The sequence below is a fragment of the Cyprinodon tularosa genome, unplaced genomic scaffold, assembly GCF_016077235.1.
Source record: "Cyprinodon tularosa strain WSP-4 unplaced genomic scaffold, ASM1607723v1 ctg342, whole genome shotgun sequence".
Classification (NCBI taxonomy): domain Eukaryota; kingdom Metazoa; phylum Chordata; class Actinopteri; order Cyprinodontiformes; family Cyprinodontidae; genus Cyprinodon; species Cyprinodon tularosa.
Window position 1 is genome coordinate 563568 of NW_024039055.1, and position 23774 is coordinate 587341.

A 23774-nucleotide genomic window follows, 5' to 3' on the forward strand; every position below is an offset into this window, starting at 1 on the left:
AGCAACCCACTTAGGGAAGTAATTATATCAAAAAAAAAAAAAAAAAATATATATATATATATAAACATTTTGAATTTAAGATAAATAAATAAAAAGTTTTAATCTGTCAGTATGCCTTATCCAGAAGTCCTTAAGTGGAAAAGTTTTAGTTTCATCTTGTTTAAGTTTTTAAACAATCTTCTTTAAGAAACCGATTATTAATCGAAAAATTATATTGTTAGTTGCAGCCCTAAATATAATAGTTCTACCCTCCATCTCTGGTTGTGTTTTTTGGGGGAAAATTTTTCTACCTTGGTATTTATTTTTTATCCAGTTAGATAAAGCTGAAAATGTCCTCATTGGCAACGTGCCTAAAATCTTCTCAGGAAGAAAAGCGAAATCTTTGTTTTTTTATGGAAAACTTTTGCTTACCAAAACCTACACTCTTTGTAATGTTACTCTGTTAGTCAGGTTTCCATCTCTACTCTCATGCTCACACACCAATACCTCCTTATGCATTGGTTTCATGTAGCGTGGACATATCAGTTGTAAAGCTGCGTTTAGTCTTCTCAGATGCAGAAAGAAAAATAACAAAAACCGGATTATGTTGCTGATCCTTCATGATTAGATGTTCTTACTCTGTTTTTGAAACACTTTTGAGTTAATTTTTTCTGCGATGCTCTAAGGTTTCATGTTGAGCTATCACATTTTCCCATCAGGCTTTATTTCATGCTCTCACTCTGTATGCATCATGATTATGATGACAGGGGGTCTGTTTCTTGCTTTAATCTTCAGCGATGGGAGTTTTTGCATCATCCTCCAGCTAATTTTTAGTACTGCTGAATATTTGGGGAAACCAGTGATATTTATGGTTAATTCACTGAAATTAGCTTGTTTTTACTACTTAAATACAAAATATCAGTAGATAACCTTCTCTTTTAAAATAAAGTATAACTGCTTTCTAATGTGACCAGAGTCGGTCATTAGATCCATTCAGTAGTTTTAAGCCAGTGTCTGTCAAGATGTGCTTAGTCATTTTTTTTCTTTATCTTTGCCTGTTGTGTAAACACAACCATCACCATTTGCTCATATATTGACCTGGGTCAGTGTCAGAGCCATTAGCCCACTGACAGCCGTGGGACGTGTGTCCCATTGATCCAATGCTGATGGGTTGTTTGGACAATGTGCATCAGTGCTGATTGTTAAGACTCTCCTGAATTTAAATTTGACCTTATTGTTGATACTAATCCCGAGTCATTGGGCTTAGATGATGAGATCAAAAGTGTTTTTAGGTTTGGCAAAGATTTCGGCAGAGCTGTGATTTCTTTACCAGGTTTTCCTTAAAGACTAATGGAGGCGGTTTAAAAGCTAATGCTGCTCTGACTTATGTATTGCTGGGATAGAGGACTTGATGTTCAAACACTCAACAGCAGCCTTTCACGGGGGGGCAAGTTAGAGCGTCTGAAAAATAATCAAGGCGATCCCTGAAACCAGCCGAGGGGGATTTAAGATTCTCAAGGCAAATGATCAGTGAGTCCATCAGAGACAAAGGTCATCAGTCGATGGCCGGGGGAGCATAAATTGCAAAGGGTAGCTTAGTTGTGATATTTGGAAGACTCATGTAGTTCCTTGCAAGAGTATCCACACCTGTTTGAAGTTTTTATTACATTTATTCAAACCGTATATCTAAATATCAATGTTTTGTTCTGGATAAATGAGAGCTGGGATGAATTATGTTCTCCACAGCTTTATCCCTGATCTGTTTGATCATAAACACTGCAGAGGTATTTAGGGATTCTTTATTAATAGGAAATCGCTGGATCCAGCAGTTTTATAGTTTGCTTTCCTTTCATGCAACCCTTCTACCAATGAAATATAAGATATTGCATCAGATAGATATGACCCTCCTGACTCTCTGAAATGCAGCTTTTAGCATCTTTAAATCTAATGGCTTTTATTACTTAGGTTGTTTTTTGCTGTACTCCCTCCTGAAAGGCCCGAGAGAAAACTCAATGCTTACTTTGCAGGATTGCCTGGTTTGCAGTGCTTCTTTTATGTAGCTAATCTGTGAACTCTCTGCAGAGTTGAGGCCTTTTAATTTTGTGTAAGATCAGAGAAGGTTTTCACCCAGCCAAGCCTGCAAGAACAAAATTACATAATTTTGTTTTGGAGTTCTTGCAGCCTGCTTCTTGGCACATCCACTGGCCAATACCTTTTCCTTGTGTGCTGTCAGGAAATCATTGTATCCAGATGCTTCAGCGGGAGGTTTCCATGACGACATTGATCTCGAACTAGGCATGAATTTTTCTTACCACAAAGAGATTTTTTCATTCAAAGTAAAAATGTTTCAATTTTTGCACTTGTGTTGGCCTATTTGTTAGAGCACTGTGCTTATGCTCTGAGAAGGTTATAAGTACCCGGTACAATCCCCACAGCCTCCACTCGGGGTTCTTCAGCAAAACCCTTAAACCCTGATTGCTCACCGGATGCCTACCAATGGCTAACTACTCCTCCAGGGGATGGGTTAAGATGCAGAGAACAAATTTCTTGTGGGACAATAAAGGGATTTACATTACATATTGACCTTTACTGCCTTTGCGTCTTAGCTTTCTCTCTGTATCCTGTCCTTGAAAATGTTTGTGGATATAAAGTGATGAAACGTGAATACTTTTGCCGGGCACCTTATATGGCATCATTTGACATAATTTTTTTCGGACTAAACCTCTGCAGATAATCATGAGGTGTGGCTGCTGAACACCATCCTCTATCTGAACTGGGCTTTGTACCCTGGCAAGCAGGTTTACCGGTCCCACTCCTTCCAGTCTTGCACTGTATCTTGTCACCATTAGTCTTTGGTTTAATGTCCAGGCAGGATTTGTGGGTCTCAGCCTCTTTAGCATCAGTTTTGCTGCATTCGATTCATGCCTTTGTGAAGAGAATCACATTTATCTGTTTAAACAGCCTGACTTGCACATCCAGCAGTATGTCTCTGCGTAGGAGCTTGTGTATTTGTGAGAGCATTTTAAAAAATGTGTTTTGTTGTTTAATTTGCCTTTCTTCTGTGTCTGTGTGCAGCTGCAGAAGTAAACAGTGGAGGTCAGACCTGCCAGCCTCCAGTGTTGTCATCACCTTCCATAATGAAGCTCGCTCTGCTCTGCTGCGGACTGTCGTCAGGTAGCTCTATGCTGCTTAGGCTGTTGTTTTCTGATTTTGCTGGCTTAGATTTAATCCTTTTTTCATGATTCTTCCTTTTTAGTGTCTTAAAGAAAAGTCCTCCTCACTTGGTCAAAGAGATCATTTTGGTTGACGACTACAGTGACAACCGTAAGTGATTTATCCCGGTCATGTCCTAACATCAGGGAGTAGACAGTAACAAAAGCCCTGGCTTATGCGTGTGTGTGTGTTCCAGCGGAGGATGGAGCTCTTCTGGGCAAGATTGAGAAGGTTCGCATCCTCAGGAACGACCGCAGAGAAGGTACAGTGAACAACAGGCCGAAATAGATGATTAACCTCAACTGCTTGTTCTGTTCTCTACAGGATTAAAGTTTTGTCTCAATACATTTTTATTTCTTTCCTTTACTCAGGACTGATGCGTTCCAGGGTCCGTGGTGCAGACGCCGCCACAGCACCGGTCCTCACCTTCCTGGACTCCCACTGTGAATGTAATGATCATTGGTTGGAGCCATTACTGGAACGAGTGGCTGAGGTACACCCACTAATGCAGTTTCTCTCCTAATACCACCTTTTGATTTAATTCAAAGCTACAGTGAAAAGGAGCACACCATAATTGTTCCATAAACATCTGGATTTTAAACATGTGAGCCAGCTGTGGTCTTTGGATCATTATGTTTATAAAAACAAGCAGGGATATTGTTTCTGCAACAAAGTGTTTTGTTCTGTTGTCTCCAGTCTCTTTGTCTGTTGCGCTTTAATGGCACTGGCTCTTTGCCTTTCTGTTCTCATAAGAGTGTTAATACCTTCCATTAGGGCTGCACTATTTATCAAGAATGTATAGTCATTGCAATATTAGTGTGTGCAATATTTATATTTTAATAGACTAGCTGGCATCCAGTTATTGTTAGCTAATATTTTCTAAGAGCCATAAATGCCAAAAAGATACTCAGCCTGTTGGATGGTCTCTCTCTGGACCGGACAGATTGCAGTGTTAGTTTTGGATTTATCCATCCATCCATCCACAGGGTAAACTCCCTTATCCTTTTAATGGAGGGCGGTTTAGACAATGCAGAGGCAGGAGTCTGTCTCCAGCAGCTATTGGGTGGGAGGTGGGGTAGAGATGGTCCATCACAGGGCAAGAGAAAGACAGACAGCTAAAGGAGACCAATGATGCAGCAGGGCTGCTAACAGCACCGGTGTGGAGCAACAACAGTTTAACGTTAATATCTGCCTCACACCGTTTTCTAGTGTTTTTAACCATCATGTTATGATATAGACTTTTGAGATCTAGATGTTAAATCTCCATGCCGATGGAAAAGGAGAGAGGTACACACAGTTTTTTTCCGCACACATTCAATGTAGTTTTCTCCAACTGAAGCTTTTCTCCATTATCCTGCACACCTATTTATTGCAACGTTTGCAAATCAGTTGTAAGCTGAAAACGAGAGGCCCTGTGGTACTGACAGGCTCATAAATGGAGCTCAGCTAAAATTAAACGATCTCTAAATATTAATCATATCCAGCCCGGTTTGACAGCTGATGGTTTGGCTAACCGGGGTTCTCCTCTGAGTCTATGTTGAAACGACGTTTGTTTGTGTATAAAACCAGAACAGTTTTGTTCTTTGTTCTTAATAACGGATGCAGTTTGATGCTTTTGTTTTAGCCAGTTTCCTTTCATGCTGCTTCAGACGATTGATGTTGAAAATCTCTTTATGAATGGATTTTCTTATTGTTTTATATATGGAATAATAGACATGCATTTTTGTTTTCAACATCTTTTCCCCTTGTCTTTATTTGTTGAAAAACTTTTACTTCCAAATAATTAATAATGTCAAATAAGCTTTTGATTTTTTTTTTTGGCCCTGATCTATGAAGTCAGCATCTTGGTGATAGAAATGATAAATAAAAGAACTAAAAAACACAGCAGTCCTAAATGTTTCCTTCAGCTCTTGTATATAAAAAAAAAAAAAAGCGTTTTTCACTCCTAGCATCAAGACATAAATGTATGTCTATTGACCTAAAGTTAAGGAAAGGTAAAGAAAAACAAATATAGAGAGGGGGAGACAGGGTACACCCTGGAATGGTCGCCAGTCCATTGCAGGGCAACACAGAGACACACAGGACAAACAACAATTCACGCACACACTCACACCTAAGGAGAATTTAGAGAAGCCAATTAACCTAACAATCATGTTTTTGGGAGGAAGGAGTACCCGGAGAGAATCCACGCATGGACAGGGAGAACATGCAAACTTCATGTAGATAGACCCCGGGCCGGGAATCAAACCTGGAACCTTCTTGCTGCAAGGCATCAGTGCTACCCACTGAGCAGTCCAATGAAACACATTTAGCTACTTTTAATATATGAGATCTGTTGCCATATTATTTAAAGACAGTTAATTTGTATTTTAGTTCAATTCAAATACAGTGGGTATGGAAAATATTCAGACCCCTTTAAATTTTTCACTCTTTGTTTCCTTGCTCTTGGGATTCTTGGGAATGATGCATTAAGTTTTTCACACCTGGGTTTTGGGATCCTCTGCCATCTTCCTTACAGATCCTCTCCAGTGTTGTCAGTTTGGATGGTGAGCATTGGTGGACAGCCATTTTCAGGTCTCTCCAGAGATACTCAATTGGGGTTAGGTCAGGGCTCTGGCTAGGCCAGTCAAGAATGGTCACAGAGTTGTTTCCAAGCCACTTCTTTTTTATTTTAGCTGTGTACTTGGGGTCATTGTCTTGTTGGAAGGTGACCCTTCAGCCCAGTCTGAGGTCCTGAGCACTCTGGAAGAGGTTTTCTTCCAGGATATCTCTGTACTTGGCCGCATTCATCTTTCCCTAAAATGCAGTCATCCTGTCCCTGCACCTGAAAAACACCCCCGAAGCATGATACTGCCACCGCCATGTTTGACTGTTGAGATTGTATTGGGCAGGTGAGGAGCAGTGCCTGGTTTTCTCCACACCTAGCGCTTAGAATTAACGCCAAAAAGTTCGATCTTGGACTCATTAGACCAGAGAATCTTATTTTTCATATTCTGGGAGTCCTTCATGTGTTTTTTGGCGAACTATGCAGGCTTTCAAAGGTCTTGCACTGAGGAGAGGCTTCCGTCAGGCCACTCTGCCGTAAAGCCCCGACTGGTGTAGAGCTGCAGTGATAGTTGTCTTTGTGTAACTTTCTCCCATCTCCCTTCGGGATCTCTGGATCTCATTCACAGTGATCTTTGGGTTCTTTTTTTTTGTACCTCTCTTTACCTCTCTTGGGTTCTTCTTTACAGTGATCTTTGGGTTCTTCTTTGGGTTCTTCTCCCATGATTGCTCAGTTTGGCTGGACGGCCAGGTCTACAAACAGTTCTGGTCATCCTAATCTTCTTCTATTTAAGGATTATGGCCAGATCTGTGCCTTGCCACAATTCTGTCTCTGAGCTCCTTGGGCAGTTCTTTCAAACTTATGAATCTTGTTTGCTCTGACATGCACTGTGAGCTGTAAGGTCTTATATAGACATGTGTGTGCCTTTCCTAATCCAGTCCAATCAGTTCAATCAAATGAATGCTTATGACCATTTGATATTTCTTTTTTTTGTTTTGTAATAAATTTGCAAAAATTTCTACAGTTCTGTTTTTTTCTGTCAAGATGGGGCGCTGAGGGCGTGCGCCTGTTAGCGCAGTGGTTAGTAAGCACGACCCATGCACTGACCCGGGTTTCAATCAGGCCTGTGGTCCTTTGCCGCATTTCTCTCCCCCTCTCTCATACCCCCCTTTCCTTTCAGCTTAATGTCAGAAAAACGAGCCACTAGTGCCTTAAAAAGAAAAAGAGCGTACATTAATGAGAAATTAAATTTACTTTATTGATTTTAGCAAATGGCTGCAATGAAACAAAGAATTAAAAATTTAAAGGGGTCTGGATATTCTTAGAATGGATCAAAGATTCTTAGAATGTTATTTGCTAATATACTGTATGCATAACCTTTAGTTGATTCTTTATCATTTTAAGGAGCTATTGAGAGCTGTTATGGAGGCTCCAATAAGCTGGAGGACTTCTGACTTATCAGACGTTGCTCAGTTTCTCAGAAGCCAAAATGAATTAATTTTACAGCCTCATTCTAAGTTTCAATGGATACTTTATTCTTAAAGGGAAAAGAATGAAATAAACCGTTAGCTTTTAGGATCAGAACCCCAACAGAAAATTGTACCTTACTTTGTTTTGACATTGGCAGTTCTGCAGACAGAATGTCTGTTCGTTTCCTGGAGGTTTGTTTTTTGCCCACTAGAGTAGTCTGTTTTTTGTTTTTTGTTTTTTTCCCAACTTAACCAGCTAAGCCTAATTGCACAGTGACTGTGTTCTGGAATGACAAATCCACGCAGCTTTTAAAGGAATAGTACACCCAAAACATGATTAGCCTTCATTTTCTACTCACCCCCATGCTGAACAACACTCTGGAGTACTTTTTTGATATCTCAAATGCATCTGGAGATCTGGGAGGCTTCTTGCTGTCTGCTGACATTCAAATAATGGAGGTCTATGGTGCCCGAGGCAGAAAGGTCCATAAAAGTCCACAAAAAACGTGTCAATATTCCTCCATACTGCTCGTCCAATGTATTCCAAGTGTCCTGAGTTGGTAGCGTCCATAATTTACTTGAAACGAAGTCATTTAGAATGTTTTTAGAGCATAAACAGTAGTGTATAGGATTTCCTAAAAGCGTGCGCATGCGAGTTCACGAGTCTACGGAAAATGCGGCAGACCAAACCAGATGAAAGTGCGCATTCAGCGTCTGCTCTGCCGATAATGCAAGCGTAGAAGAAGAAATTCGCTGTTTACCTGTGCAAAGAAAGAAACAACGAAAGAAAAATGTCTGAGGACTTCAGTGTTGAGGAAGAGCATGAGTTCTTTGCCGAGCTGAATGCGCACTTTCATCTGGTTTGGTCTGCCGCGGTTTCCATAGACTCTTTTTTTTGTGGACTTTTATGGACCTTTCTGCCTCGGGCACCATAGACCTCCATTATTTGAATGTCAGCAGACAGTAAGAAGCCTCCCAGATCTCCAGATGCATTTGAGATATCAAAAAAGTACTCCAGAGTGTTGTTCAGCATGGGGGTGAGTAGAAAATGAAGGCTAATCATGTTTTGGGTGTACTATTCCTTTAAGCTCCAAGAAATAAATAAAGGCAATCCACAACATAGACACGTGACTCGGTGGTTCAAATGGGAATATTTATAATACCCATCTCCATCATGAGATCCTTTTAATATGATTTGTTGCAAATATTTACCTATGAACCAGATTGCCTGTTGTTACAAATGTGGTTTGGCTGCCATGAAAGAAAAATAAACATTTGTCTGTCCCTGTTTTTTTAGGATAAGACGAGAGTAGTTTCTCCTATCATTGACGTCATCAACATGGACAACTTTCAGTATGTGGGAGCCTCAGCTGATCTGAAAGGAGGTCCTTTCAATTCTTACATCTTGCAGTTTGCATTGTCTGATAACGACTCATGGGCAAGTGGTAACTGTTATGTCTCTGGGTCTGTTGTTAGGCTTTGACTGGAATTTGGTCTTTAAATGGGACTATATGACCCTGGAGCAGAGACGAGCCAGACAAGGCAACCCCATCGCCCCCATCAAGTGAGTCATGCTCGCATTCCTGAATTGAACCTGTTTGCCACTCCAGAACATCCACCTGATCTCTCTGCTCGCTGCACCTGTAGGACGCCGATGATTGCTGGAGGTCTGTTTGTCATGGATAAGGAGTATTTTGAGCGTCTGGGAAAGTACGACATGATGATGGATGTCTGGGGAGGAGAAAACCTGGGTATGTCACTTTGAGGAAATGCAGATGTCACCCAAGAAAATGAAATCCTGAAATAAAACTGCATTGATTTCTTTTTTTCCAAATTTAGGACATTAAATGATACCGTTTATATTGTGCAAACCAGGCTTCCTTGAGGTCTGATGTCCTTTACCTTTAAGATGTGTCTGCTTTCAACAAGCACATCTAAAAGTATGCAGTCGGGTTCTCTAGAGTCCTGCTTAAGACCTCTATAGAGAAAAAATCCTCATTGGGAAAATTAGCTGCCCTGTCTTTATTGAGTCTGTCTCTCTATTAGATTTAAGGTCAGTTTATATTCAGGCCATCATTTTTGTGTTTGAAACCACATATGAAAAAAAACTGTATTTTTGTATATATACAATAAAACATTAAGAGCAGACGATGTAACAAAGGGAAATGAAGCAGATTCTCACTGCAGGAATGAAGGAGCCTCAATTCTGCCCATCAAGCTTCATTTTCACCCACTCCGTTTCAGTCCCCTAACGGTAAGATTTTTGCAAGCTGGATGAATTTGAATAGCCGAGAGTTTGCATCCAACAGTTGCCATGGTGATCAGGTTGAAACGTCTGGCTTCGGCAAACTGCCCATCAGCATGATTAGTCCCAAACGTTTGGGAATTTTCTGTGTTTTTAATCCTCGTTCAAAACAAAATCTGAATATAAGGTTTCATGTGAAGCGAAGTACATTTTATGTTGCTTTGGACTAGTGTACAACACATTGTGTATACAGGGCGGAGAGATACAGGTTGCTGGTAAAGAATATGATCATCAAAAGTCAGCCACGAGACACTCATTTTTTTGTTTTTATCAAATTTTCGTTTTACTGCAATACAAAACAAAACCTAAATCACAATCACCTAATCACAATTTGTTATCTCTTTTCTGTTTTTTTCGTGTTTGTTTTGAAAGAAAAAGTGAACTGCATTGATGTACACAGACTGTTTATAAGAGGAAATGAGCAGTGAATTGACACTATAAAACCATGAAACTGAACTGAAACTGAGGTTTACATTTACAGGTTGCATACATTGGGGCTTCTATTCAGTTTCTATTTAGCTTAATTAAATTCTTCATTCAGTTTCCAAATAATAAAACTGGATTATGAAAATAATCTGCATTCAAATATAACACTAAAATTAAACTGAATCCCCTGTATGGAAAGTATAATAATTCATTTATTTAATGGTTCCTGGAAAGTTTCTCCAAAGACATAAATAAGCTGCATTTTCTGCAGGTTTTCTTCTGAAATGTTGTTTTAGGGTAAATTATTTCCCTTTATTTAAATTCAGCTCAGTTTGATGCAATTTCATTTATTTATATTAGGTTTCATGCTGTTCTGTGAAAAGCATAATAATGCTCCGTTAATGTGTTGTGTTAACGTTTAGTGCCCTAAACTGCAGCCCAGCTGTAATCTCTCTGCTGTTTTGGCTCCCACTGATTACTTCCCCCTCATGGAGCTCCCACTCTGCTTACAGATCAAGCTCTGTGCTTCTGTCTCATGACCTGTCAATAAACCGTCTGCATTTTCTTGCCCAAGCCACAATATAGCCAACGTCTGTCAGTAATTATATTCGCAGGTTAGAAAATGACAATGCTCTGATAATAACAATGCTGAAATGCTGAGTAAAACTAACTTCTCTACACAATGGAGATCATTTGCAAATAGTGGAGGGCTATAGCTGCAGCTTTGTCTCCCTGTTGCCTGTATTTTGGATTTACTCTGCGAATGAGAGCAGAATGACAGAGCGATTGACGGCGCTCTCTGGGAGCCGCAGTGATTCAGAGCTGGATTGACAGTCCAGCCCCCTCGCTCACTCATTTGCTCATTTTCATTCAAACCCAGAGAATGTCAGAGCAAACTGCTAATTATTAAACTCCCTTCAACTATTTAGAGGTTGTAGCAGATTCGGTTTGTTTACTTGGGTTGGGTTCTTCTCACCACCCGCTTGTTGTAAACAGAATGTGACCAGTGTCTTTGCTTTTTCAGAGATCTCATTTCGTGTGTGGCAGTGTGGAGGCAGTCTGGAGATCATCCCTTGCAGCAGGGTTGGCCACGTCTTTAGGAAACAACACCCTTACACCTTTCCTGGGGGCAGTGGGACTGTATTTGCAAGGTAACACGCATTCCCCTGCTAGAGCTTAATCTGTTAAATTTGGTGCTCTGTTTCCTGAAGCTCTACTTTTCATTGGTTAAACTCCATGTTTTCCTTTAATGGTGCCACTGGGAAACAAAAATATTAACATTCATTGAGGAGCCTTTTTTTTTTATTCTGGTGTTTTTATTGCACAATATCTCAGAGGGATTTCCTCAGTTCTTCAAAATGTGATGTGTGAGATGTGACATAATTGCTATAAGGGTAACAATTAATATCCAGTTATACTTTTATCTTTTTATCTAGTCCTGAAACTGAGCCCAGTGAACCACCAGGGTGCTCATTAGGAATATTTGAGTGGATCAGTCAGCAGATAAAGGGTGCATTTTAAAATGGTTTTGGATCCTTTTGGTTTTTTCTTGAATATTTTTAGTATCAGATCGTCATTATCTTCAGTTAAAGTTTGAAACGACTGAAGGATCTTCAGTGGCAATTAGGGAACAGCAGAGTCCCCACAGCAGTGCAGGATGACTCTTAAAAGTACCCAGACGACACAGCAGATGGTTTCTCCTGGTAAGATGGGAAAGAAATCCCCTGAATAAATTTTACCTGTGGTTATTCCCACAGTATTGTCTCACAAATTTAGTAACTGAAGGATTGAAGATTACTTTTTTTCCTCCAAGAATCTAAAGTAAATGTGTTCTTCTATCTGTATACAGAAATAGAGACATCTGAATTTAGCTGGCTGTGGTTCTCCATCTCGCCCTTGAAATTAGGCCCCAGACAGTGTTCCTGTGGCTGCTCCTTCTGGGACTCTTCATAATTGTCCCGGAGGGAGCTGCATTTCCAGCATAGCCGAGCAACAAACAGCTTCCTGAGGCCAGGCCGGCTCACATTTAATGTGGAAAAAAGTAGCTAAAATAAGTTTGTAGGGACATCTGCTGCAAGTACATAAAAGTTAACTAAACGGAGAATAAAAAAAATATGCAAGCTTACTAGCACACCCAAAGCTGCTCCTCAGACCAGATGCAATTCATATTGTGCTTGTAAATGGGATGAAACAGTAAGTTCAAAATTTTCTGTTACAGATTATATCCTGATGAGTAGACCTCACAAAGCCACTATGGAGGCTTTGGTAAAACGACAGACCATGGAGAGAGTCTGTTCACATGTGAAGTTATTTTGGATGTCAGTAATGACAGTAGTAGAATCATATTTTTGGGGGAAATGACTTTAACACATGCTGGCAGAGGATGTTTAGGCATTTAAATCAAAACTAAAAACACCATGACTGAATATTATTGCTAAAAATGTTAAATACATTTATAATATAAAACTATTTTCTCTATCTTCCTAATTTGAACTTAAAGCTTCTGAAAGGCCTAAATGATGAATAATTTAGTTTCATTTCACTTTTAAAAAATTTTACTTTTTAAAACATTATGACTTATTTTATGCAAGTGCTTTCGACTGAGCAGCATGCCTGCTTAACACAGGGTTTGAGGTATGCAAGTGCATTACTATTCAAAATTGGATGTGCATTAGTGTCCACTAGTAATTTCTATTTTTGCTTAATTTTACAGCTGATTTTGGTACTGTAACCGTTTAAATTCGTTTGTTAGTTTGTATTGTTTTTTATGTGAAATGTATGTTTGCATTTAAATTAAATGATGATTTAATAAATTAAACCTTCCATTAAGTGAGCAGGAGAGCACATTTAAAGCCTTAATATACAGATATTTATCACGATTCAGAAGCTATAAAGATTATTACCCTATCTGTGGATTAGAAAAATAATCACTTGGAGCCAATAATCAATTAAATCAGTAATTACTGATTGAGCTAAGGCACTACCACACTGCTGCTCAATTACTGCATTCTTAACTAATAATAGAAACCTTATTCTACAAACTTAATCAGTCTAGTGATCTGGAAAATCACTAGACTGAATAAGACTGATTAGTGGAAATAGAAAAATGAGAGGTTTAAAGACAGACCTAATCCATTTGGCATTGCATCTCCTCCTCACTAACATGACATCTGAAGTAATTTTACAAAAGTCTAATATGAAGTTCAAAGAAGCATTTTTCAGAATTAATCCTTCTTTCTTTCTAATTGTATGTGTTTTTTCTTTCCCCCTGCTGCTGTCCATTGGGCCTTTCATGATGCCATATCTCTTACTTAGTTTGAAGAGTATTATAGAATAGAATAGAAGTATTCAATTCAGTTTATTTATATAGCGCCAATTCACAACACGTCATCTCAAGTCACTTTACAATTCAGCAGATCGTACAGGCAATTTAATTCAATGTTTTCTATCTAAGCAAAACTAATTGATTGCAGCGACTCATTGACTAGAAGGTAATCCCCCACACTAAGCATCCTTGTAGCGACAGTGGAGAGGAAAAACTCTCTTTTAACTGAATAAGCCTGCAGCAGAAACGGGTTCAGTGTGAGCGGCCATCTGCTGAGGCCGACTGGGGTTCAAGGAGACAGAAGCAGACATAGAAAAAGAAGCATAGATACAAAAGTCAACTTTAAAAGGCGGCTCGTCCAGGAAACACACAGTAAGGCAGACAAGATCTGAGCCACCTTCTTCCATCTCAGAGGATGAAGAGAGAATATCCAGCACGTCACAGTCAGAGAAACAGGACTACACTGAAAAACAGGCTGATCTTCAATATTTATAAACAAATTTGTTGATGGCAGCATCACAGCTGATGTTTCAATCCGGGGTTGTGTCACAGCCAAACAGGAACAGACTAGGCGAAGCTACTATGAGGAAAAAGCAGAGAGAGCATAACGTTAGAGATTGAACTAACAGATTCTGCAGAGTGGGAAAAAAAGAGATAGAATGAAGCAAAATGAGAAAAAAAGGGGTCCCTATGTCCTCCAGAAGTCTAAGCCTATAGCAGCATAACTAGAGAGATAGCTCATGATAACCCAAGCCACTCTAACTGTAAGCTTTATCAAAAAGGAAAGTTTTAAGCCTATCCTTAAAAGTAGACAGGGTGTCTGCCTCACAGACTAAAACTGGTAATTGGTTCCACAGGAGAGGAGCCTGATAACTAAAAGATCTGCCTCCCTTTCTATTTTTAGAAATTCTAGGAACAACTAGTAAACCTGCTGATTGAGAGCGAAGTGCTCTGTTAGGCACATAAGGAACAATCAGATCTCTGATATAAGATGGAGCTTGGCCATTTAAGGCTTTACATGTGAGGAGAATTTTAAATTGTATTCTGGATTTAACAGGAAGACAATGAAGAGAAGCCAGGATAGGAGAGATATGATCTCTCTTTTTAATTTTCATCAGAACTCTGGCTGCAGCATTTTGGATCAGCTGAAGGCTTTTAACTACAGTTTGTGGACTTCCTGATAGTAAAGAATAACGATAGTCCAGCCTTGAAGTAACAAATGCATGGACTAGTCTTTCAGCATCACCCTTGGACAGGATATTTCTTATTTTTGCAATATTCCGCAGATGAAAAAAGGATATTCTAGAAACCTCTTCGAAATGGGATTTAAATGACAGGTCATGATCAAAATTAACAAAACATAAAGATTTTTTGTTAAGTATCTGAGATCAGTTTAATCCCATACAAATGAAGAGACTGACTAATCAGTTTCTTTTTCAAAGTCCAAATACTATACCTTCTGTTTTGTCTGTATTCAGGCACAGAAATTTAAGAGTCATCTTAACTTTCTGACATTCCTGTAATCTATGTAATGGGTGAGCTTCATCTGGATTTATAGACAGATATAGCTGAGTATCATCAGCATAACAGTGGAAATTAATCCCATGCTGTCTAATAACTCTACCAATTGAGAGCATGTATAAAGTAAAGAGAATTGGTCCTAGCACTGATCCCTGTGGTACTCCACAGATAACCTTTGAGCATGTGGAAGATCTGTCATTAACGTTAACAAACTGAAAATCGATCAGATAGATAAGATTTAAACCAGTCTAGGGCGGTTCCTTTAATTCCTACAAAATATTCAAGTCTTTCTAAAAGAATATTATGGTCAACTGTATCAAATGCAGCACTGAGATCCAACAGGACGAGCACAGATACAAGTCCATTATCTGAGGCCATGAGAATATCATTAGTGACTTTCACCTGAGCTGTTTCAGTGCTATGATGAGCTCTAAAGCCAGACTGAAACTCTTCAAAAGTTCATTATGTTGTAAGTGATGGCACACTTGTTTGGCAACTACTTTCTCAAGAATTTTAGATAAAAAAGGAAGATTGGATATAGGTCTATAATTGACCAAGTCATCTGGGTCAAGAGACAGTTTCTTAAGTAAATGTCTTTTTACAGCAACCTTAAATGCTTTTGGTACATATCCCTGTAACAGGGAGAGATTAATCACATCTAAAACGGAGAACGAGATGAAAGGGAATAAGTTGAAGGCTTAGATGAAGACGATAGTTTTACTAACTCAAAGTTCAACTGCTGAAAGCAGTCTAAACCCAGTTCAGATTCTTTTTTTTTTTTTTTTTTTTTTTTTTTTCTGTGTCTGGCAATGTGGCAATAAGAATAATTGTCTTGATGCCAAAAAGAGAGCCCAACAGATTTTTCTTTCACAAGTGGAGCAGTACGGCTATTGCCACAGTGTTCCGCTTGATTTATGCATATAAATAGCTTTATTATAATTCATGAAAGGAGTATTACGGATTATATGGACACTGCAATGTAAGTGGAACAGCAAAGAAGAAAAGGAAAAAAAACGAGAAAAGATGAAAGAAAGAGGAGATAAAGGGAGATAATGATAAAACATCTTCAGCCTGCTTCATCACCTGCCTCAATACCCTAGTCTCACTGTGCTTGCTGGTATGAAGATGAGAATGTGTGGTACTTTTCACATTTTCAACAAAGCCAAGCTAAGATAGCATTAGAGGCTGCAAAAAAAATGTTAAAGTCCCACACTATGATGACTGTCAGTATTTAACATCAAATCAGACAGGAACTCTGAAAACTCATCTAAAAATTCAGAGTAAGGACCTGGTGGACAATACAAAGTTAAAACAAGAAGAGGTTTTCTTGTTTTGCAATTTGTATAAGGGAAACTAAGGGTTAAATGTTCAAAAGAGTTGTAGTTATTACGGATTCCGACATTGTTTTGGCAAATTTAATTGAGTTCAACTTTATTGTCATTACAATGTCAAGTGTAAAGTTGCGAAATTCACTCTTTGCATTTAACCCATCCCCTTTGGGAGCAGTGGGCTGCCATTGTGTGGCGTTCGGGGACTAGTGTGGGGTTAAGGGTCTTGCTCAGGAACCCAGAGTGGACGCTGTGGGAATCGAACCAGGTACTTGCAACCTTCTTAGAGCGCACTGCTCTAAGCACTAGGCCAACACTCCCCCCATTATTTACTTCCAGGCTCTTCTTAGTTTGTCACTGTTCTCCTTTCTCAGATTTCTGTATTTTTAACTGTTAATTTCTTCCTTTTCTCTTTTCCTCTGCCTTTTTTTCTTCAGGAACACGAGACGAGCAGCAGAGGTGTGGATGGACGAGTATAAGAACTTCTACTATGCTGCCGTCCCTTCGGCAAGAAATGTGCCCTACGGGAAGTGAGTTCAATCAAACTTTAGTCCCACCTGAAAATAAGCATGTATAGACTGCTGGGTCACCTCAGTGCAAAATAATTTATGGGAATAAAAAGTACCTCAGTATATCAGTACATTATATCAACTTGCTTCATTGTAATTGGGACACCTTGGAAAATATAACAAACTAGTCTTGAAATTAATGTATTTTGTTGCTGCAGCATAATCTGTCCTTAAAAAATGCAAAAATGGTTGAGTGGGAACCCTTGTTAAGAGCTGTGACTGTGAGGAGAGGTGTTTTTATTAGGATATTTATTGAACATTTAACAACTCATACAAACAAACATAGCTGGTCATTTACATTGCAAAGAAGTGAGGGATAACAACCTAAATAACATTAGCAGTATTAGACACATGTACTGTATGTGTACAAGGTAAGTAATAGTATGTTTCAGTTATCGTAGATCCACATAGCTCTACAGTCATGCACAGGACATCAACGGATTAAAGTCAAACTTCAGTCCCAAAGCCTTCAATTTTTGTAGAAAAGATCCATCCTTCCGTCAATATGATATCCCAGTTTTATCAAACCAAGAACATCCAGGATCAATGACTCCCACATGGTGATGGAGAGGGGCTCATGTCCGACACACTTCAACATATTTTGCCATTATTAGAAGAGTTTGTATAACTTCTTCCTGCCTTACAGACCAAGCCTAGTAGCTTGGTCTTTATTAAAAAACTTTTGTCTGTAATATAATTCATTTTTATTCTGCACCTATCTAAATGTTTTGTGGATGTCTTATTTTTAATACAGATTTGTTTCGTTGAAAAAGTTGCAGCTATGACCTTTGAAAATGCGGCAGGAGGATTTAAGACTGGCCTGTGGTTCTACGTTAGTGCAGCCTCCACACAACACACCTTCAGCCCTCCACTATGGTCTTTTTTCCACCTTTGGTCAAAATTAAATCAAACTTATTTATACGGCACATTTAGGAACAACTTCCACTGGCGTGGGTGCTGCATACACAAAAAAACAAGTAATAGTAATTCTAACTTAATAAAATATGCAGACATAATATAAAAACAGAAATAAAAACATAAAAACTACAACAGATGGAACTTTCACACTGTTGAGAGCCAACGAGTAAACATTTGTTTAAAAAGTGACTATAAAAATAGTTGATTATTAAAAAAAATATATAAATACTTTCTGTTAGAAGGCTAGCTGCAGCATTCTGAAGCAGATGCATCCTAAGAGGAAAACCTGGCTGATATCAACATACAAATAATTAATGTTCTAAAGTTGGGAGCTACTAAAAGTGTGAATTGTTTGTTTAAAGATAAAATAATTTTTATCTTTGAAAGTAGTCTTGGTTTAAAAAGAGTCTTTCTCCAACAGATCTGATCTGCTTCTCAAAATTGAGGCTGGAATCAAGATTTCAATTTATGTCATTGTTTTTTATTATTCAAAGGCCCGAACAAAACCAAAATAGATTTCTATTATCAAATCAAAAAATTTACATTTTCATGCATTATTTTAGAAACTGACAACCTCTCCTCTAAAAGTTAACTATGACATTTTGTTTTTTGGAGCCCAGTCCCATGTTAGTATATTTTTTTTAATTTATATATATATATATATATATATATATATATATATATATATATTAATATATATATATATATATGTAAATATATATATATATATATATATATATGTAAATATATATATATATATATGTAAATATATATATATATATATGTAAATATATATATATATATATGTAAATATATATATATATATATGTAAATATATATATATATATATATGTAAATATATATATATATAGAGATATTTATATATGTGTGTATATACTATATTAATTAGGGCTGAAATAATTTATGTGATTAATAATGATTGACCCGTTATTGAAATAATCATAAACTAATTTAATACCGGTAATTGATAAATCATGAATTGGAGCATTGAGACTCTAAAACATGCCTGTAGCTGACAGAGCAACCCACTTACAGCAGAAATTATTCCAAAATTGTGAAAGAAATATGTTAACATTTTGCATTTAAGATAAAAAAAAAACTTTTTCTTCTGTCAATATGATCTATCCTGACAAGATAGAACGCCTTAAGTGGAAAAGTTTTAGTTTCACTTGGTTTAATATCGCAAAAAGTCTTCTTTAAGGAATCTTTTGTTTTTCGATTATTTATCGATTAGTCGAAAATATTATCAACACATTAATTAATTTGCAAAATAATTGTTAGTTGCAGCCCTAATTTTCATCTTATCCTTGTGCCTCTGAGATAAATCACATTAAAATCTTTGTCAGTGGCATCTGATATTATAGACTCATTAAGGGAGTCTGAGCTGTTATTGCCTCCTAATGGATTTTACAGATCTTCTTTCTACACTAACTATCTACAATTATGATTACATTAAACTTTAGAAGCACACTGAAGACTTCAAGTTGCCATTGTCTGAATGCACGTGTTCTGTGTGTCTCAGTATCCAGAGCCGCTTGGAGATGAAGAACAGATTAAGCTGTAAGCCATTCAAATGGTACCTAGAGAACGTCTACCCAGAACTGAGGTAAGAGTGTGAAGAGTCTCAGGTAGCACGGCTTCAATTAATTAGTCAACATAGAGCACTTTTCCTTTGGTCGTATGTAACACAATCTGTTTTATAAGGTTTTAAATTTATAAACACAGACCTTTACCACTCCAGAAACACAATGAGGTATCGGAATATTTAAATAAACCCGACAGACAAAACATGTAATTAGTAATAAAACAAAAAATAATTGAAACACAGGAAGTCAATCAAAGACCTGCAGCACTAGATATTAGTAAGGCAAGAATACTGGATAGACATGTACAAGTATATGCTTCATAAAATATATTTTTTAAAAACACTTTCAGATAAGAGGTTTAATGATGAACATGCGTCACTGGATCCACTATGGTTTTCTGAGTTCTGTAACCATTAGCAACAGTTATAATTAAGCATAGAATTACATTTTGGTAGGTTTAAAGCTCATCTCTTGCATGATTGAGTTTATTGTTTAATGTAATGTATAGAACAGATCTGATTATCAGTAGCTTTGCCCTGATTTAATGAAATGGCTTGCTTTTCTCATCTCAGCCCCTTTTCACTCTATGATGTGTGTTTCCTGCTGCTTTATAATTCAGACATATATGCAGGTGTAGCAGATAGCCCCAGTGATAGCAGTTAGCATTTTATTCATGTAGCAGTTAAATATTCCAGGAAGAACTGGGATACGGCTGATCCATCACCAGTTCCTGCTGATCTCTGCCACCTGCTTAACAGACTTTATAAATCCTACAGCAGATCTATGCCTGTATTGTCTTGTGCTTTTCAAAAAAAGCAACAAGAGAAGTTATTTTCCATAAAGCACATTTAATTTGGTAAGATGACGCATGAGACAACCTTGAAAAATCTAAAGAGTTTTCAAGTGGGTGTTGCTGTTATACAAACCTAAACAGAGACAATGGTTTAGGTACTGTGTTGTTTTTAAAAACATAGCTTTTAGCCGTAAAATCATAAATAAATGATGATGAAGGCGCAGCCTCCTAATATGTGGTGAATATGTTTCTAGGGTCCCAGATCATCAGGACATTGCCTTTGGAGCCCTGCAGCAAGGAGGAAACTGCTTGGACACCCTGGGGCATTTTGCAGACGGGGTGGTTGGTGTCTATGAATGCCACAACGCAGGAGGAAATCAGGTAGTGATTCAGTGACACAGAGGACTGTTTAATGGGATGCTTGAAGAAAAAACTGGGAATAGGTTTGCAGAATAAAAAGGAAATCACTAAGTGTAAATGTTTTGGTGTCATTTGTCACTTGTCAAACCAGTTTAATGGAGAGAAAAGTTGAGCTTCATAACGGCATCTTTTCTTTTTACTTTGATGTCTAACTGTGAAAGGAGAAATTGGAAACTAATAACTAGCTAATCTTTAACAAATACCTGCAGGTAGGTACAACTGCTGTGACCGGTTCCTTAAGGATTAATTCAACAAAAAAAAACAAAAAAAACATAAGTTTTTACATCATCTTCGCTCTATGCTTCACTGCCATGCTTCAACAGAGGTCTGTTTTCTAAAAGATTGATATTTCATATTTATGGATTGCTTATTTCTGCCACCTACTGGCCTGGAGGAGTTGCATGGTTTACTTTATAACTTCTCCCTACCTCCTTAAGCTGATGGAATAAACTTTCCTCCACCTTGCTAAGCATTTGAAACAACAAGCAGACAGGTTATACAATTGTTGTTTTTGTTTTTTTTATAATTGCCTTAGAGAAATTCAACCCTTCAATGAATGGAAAACCGTTTAATGTGATATTGTGCAATATGCCTTTTAACTGGTCTATTTCTGCAGATCTCCTAATATTGAGCTGAGCTATGGGCGGCTTTTCTTCCTATGCCCCGCTGGCTATTAGCTCCCTGTACATGTTTCTCCCTGAATTACAAAAAAAAAAACTGTCAGTATTTTAATTAGGGTAATGGAAGCAGGCTGATCTAGCTAACCTTGTCTCCTGAATCCTTTAACCAAAGCATAGTTCATCTGTAAAGACATTAGGTCATAAAGAATAGAAATAAATAAACTGAGCATCATATCTGGATATTTTTACCCACCATCTACATAAAATCCCTTTTATTACCTGCCTTGAACATTAATTTTTGCATCCTTTTTTCCTTTATTTCTAAGGAGTGGGCCCTAACCAAAGACAAGTCTGTTAAACACATGGACCTGTGTCTGACTGTGGTGGACCGGACGGCCGGCTCCCTCATCAAGCTGCAAGGATGTCGAGAGAACGACAGCAGACAGGTACAGTTAAACAGAATGACTGGGATCAAATGTTTTCAGTGTCCTTCCAGAAGCTTCTGACTGTAGTGAATCCTAGTTCTCTTTGTTCACACTCACCAGTTCAGCTCTGAACACAAATTATTCAATGAGGCTGAGATCTTGGCCTCCAAAAAAACCCTTTGTAGCTTAATTAGCTGTATGCTAAGGGTTAATTTCCACCCAAGCTTTAGCTTCCAGGCTGACGTCTCTGAGATGCTGTTTCCCCCTGCAGCTAAACACACTGAAACATTAAACCACCTGACTCAGACTTTGCAGTTTAACAAAGCTTTCCTCAGACTTTCACGCTTTAACTGTAACAATGATCATTTTAGTTTAACGAGACCACAGGATTTCTCTCCAAACATTATGATTTTTATCCCTGAGTGCATTTGCTATAAACGGCCTTTTTATGTTACTTTTCGATAAATAGTTTCTTCCTCTCTGAGTGGGTTTCAGCTCATGCCTGTACAGCACGTCTTTCACTGTATAATTAAACAATTTTCAGTTTCAACCTGCATCTTTTAAGTCTTTTCAGTCTTTCAGAACATTTTGGAAGAAATCTTTAACCCCAGAACAAGATAACCGGTCTCCTTAACTGGATGTTCTTATGCTTTTAATATGCATATAATAGTTTTAATAGAATAATGTTGCACCTTTAGACACCTGGAAATTGAACCATAGGATAAAGCAAACAGATTTTTGTATTCCAGTAATGTAATAATGCCTTATGCATACACAGCTTTACCTCCACTAAAATGAGGTTAAATGGGAGAAGCCGAAAAACCCTGGCATCATTTTCTTAGCTTTTCCAAAATTGATTATAATGCCTGTTTATCTGTAAACATCTTTTGTTGAAAAGATAAACGTTTGGTTAATAAAATGATTGATTCTTTTATCCAGTGTATGCACAGCTCTAGTTTTAGCCTGATGGAGAAATAAAGCCACCCACAGGTAGCGGCCATCTGTAATGCCCTTTTTAAATTTTTTTGGCAGAAATGGGAGCAGATCGAGTCCAATTCAAAGCTTCGTCATGTGGGCAGCAACCTCTGCTTGGACAGCCGGAGCGCCAGGATGGGCGGGCTGACAGTGGAGGTCTGTGGACCGAGCCTAAGCCAGCAGTGGAAGTTCACCCTGAATTTACAATCATAGGGGGCGCTGCTGAGCCCCTGGATATCTGACTGAGAAACAGACGGATAAGTTAAAGACTGGAGGAGAGGGATGGACTGGAGTAGTCCTCGTCTTTTGCAGAGATGCAGCCGGTTCTGTCTCTACACCCCTCCCCCCCACCTCTCTCACCCCCCCTCTCCCTGAATTGTTGAGCCAGGCCCATGGGGGGAGGGCTTGTAGACCATAATGGAATAAAGCGGACACTGACTCTACGCAGCAGATGGATGATGAGTATGGAAGAGTCTTTTGTTTCCAACGACATACCTCGGTCTTCGGTCATCCAAGGCTCCAGAGACGGCGGGACTCATTTTCCTTCTTTAAATGCTGGTTGAAAACAAACTAAATTCTTTGGTGAACTGTTTTCCTTTTCTTATTCTTTCTTTCTGTTGAATCTCGTCTGAAAGCTGCTGGAGCTTTTTTCCTGATTCGTGATTCATGTAACAGAAGGTGGAGGCTTCGTTTTGGGGTATTTTGTGGATGTTGGGTCCTGGGAAGGATAACGTGGACTCGACTCCTCGAGCCGTTCCTCTGGTTTACTCTCACTTGTTTACAGAATTGAAAAGAGGAGAGAAAAACTCTGTATTTTACTTTCCTTGTCTCTCATTTCCAACCCATTGTCCTTGGAAGCGTCTTTACCTCCTCGTGGAGGGGGCCGCCTGAAGCAAAGCATGATGAAGCGCATCTCAAAGGTCTTCAAGGATGAAGCACTGGCTGCTGCGACGTCCGGACTTTTTCACAGTTTTTTAAAAAACTGCACAGGAAAACAAAACCTCATGAGTCTTTTCTTTAGTTTACTGTTGAATGGAACCAAATACGAAAGAAGAGTGTGTTTTAAGTTTCAGAGAGACCAGAGGAGCTATTAAAAGAGTTTTTTTCCATAAATACTGTGGCTGTTTTCTGACTGCTCTCTGTGGAGCGCTTTGGTTCATCTGTCTGTTTCTGTTCAGGTCTTCTCACTGGTTTTTAGACATGAGTCTCACGGTATGATCACCTTTTCACCAAATATTTTAGCAGTGAATGTCATCGTTAGGGTATTTTCTCAATGATCTAATTACTTGAACTGAAAACAGAAGCGTAGCAGTTATTTTCACTGGTGCAGAAATAT

At 38.4% G+C, this 23774-nt stretch overlaps 1 protein-coding gene across 1 annotated transcript in view; it reads left to right on the forward strand.

Annotated features, from left to right (window-relative positions):
• The window catches only part of galnt2 (UDP-N-acetyl-alpha-D-galactosamine:polypeptide N-acetylgalactosaminyltransferase 2), a 77031-nt gene extending 53257 nt beyond the window's left edge, over nucleotides 1-23774 (forward strand). The window contains exons 4-16 of the mRNA XM_038294583.1: nucleotides 3055-3153; nucleotides 3236-3303; nucleotides 3389-3454; nucleotides 3564-3685; nucleotides 8504-8591; nucleotides 8683-8770; nucleotides 8854-8957; nucleotides 10962-11088; nucleotides 16549-16641; nucleotides 19142-19225; nucleotides 20253-20379; nucleotides 21365-21484; nucleotides 22496-23774. Of these exons, the coding sequence (XP_038150511.1) occupies nucleotides 3055-3153; nucleotides 3236-3303; nucleotides 3389-3454; nucleotides 3564-3685; nucleotides 8504-8591; nucleotides 8683-8770; nucleotides 8854-8957; nucleotides 10962-11088; nucleotides 16549-16641; nucleotides 19142-19225; nucleotides 20253-20379; nucleotides 21365-21484; nucleotides 22496-22651 (1342 nt within the window). The 3' untranslated portion in view covers nucleotides 22652-23774. The remainder of the gene's footprint in view (nucleotides 1-3054; nucleotides 3154-3235; nucleotides 3304-3388; nucleotides 3455-3563; nucleotides 3686-8503; nucleotides 8592-8682; nucleotides 8771-8853; nucleotides 8958-10961; nucleotides 11089-16548; nucleotides 16642-19141; nucleotides 19226-20252; nucleotides 20380-21364; nucleotides 21485-22495) is intronic.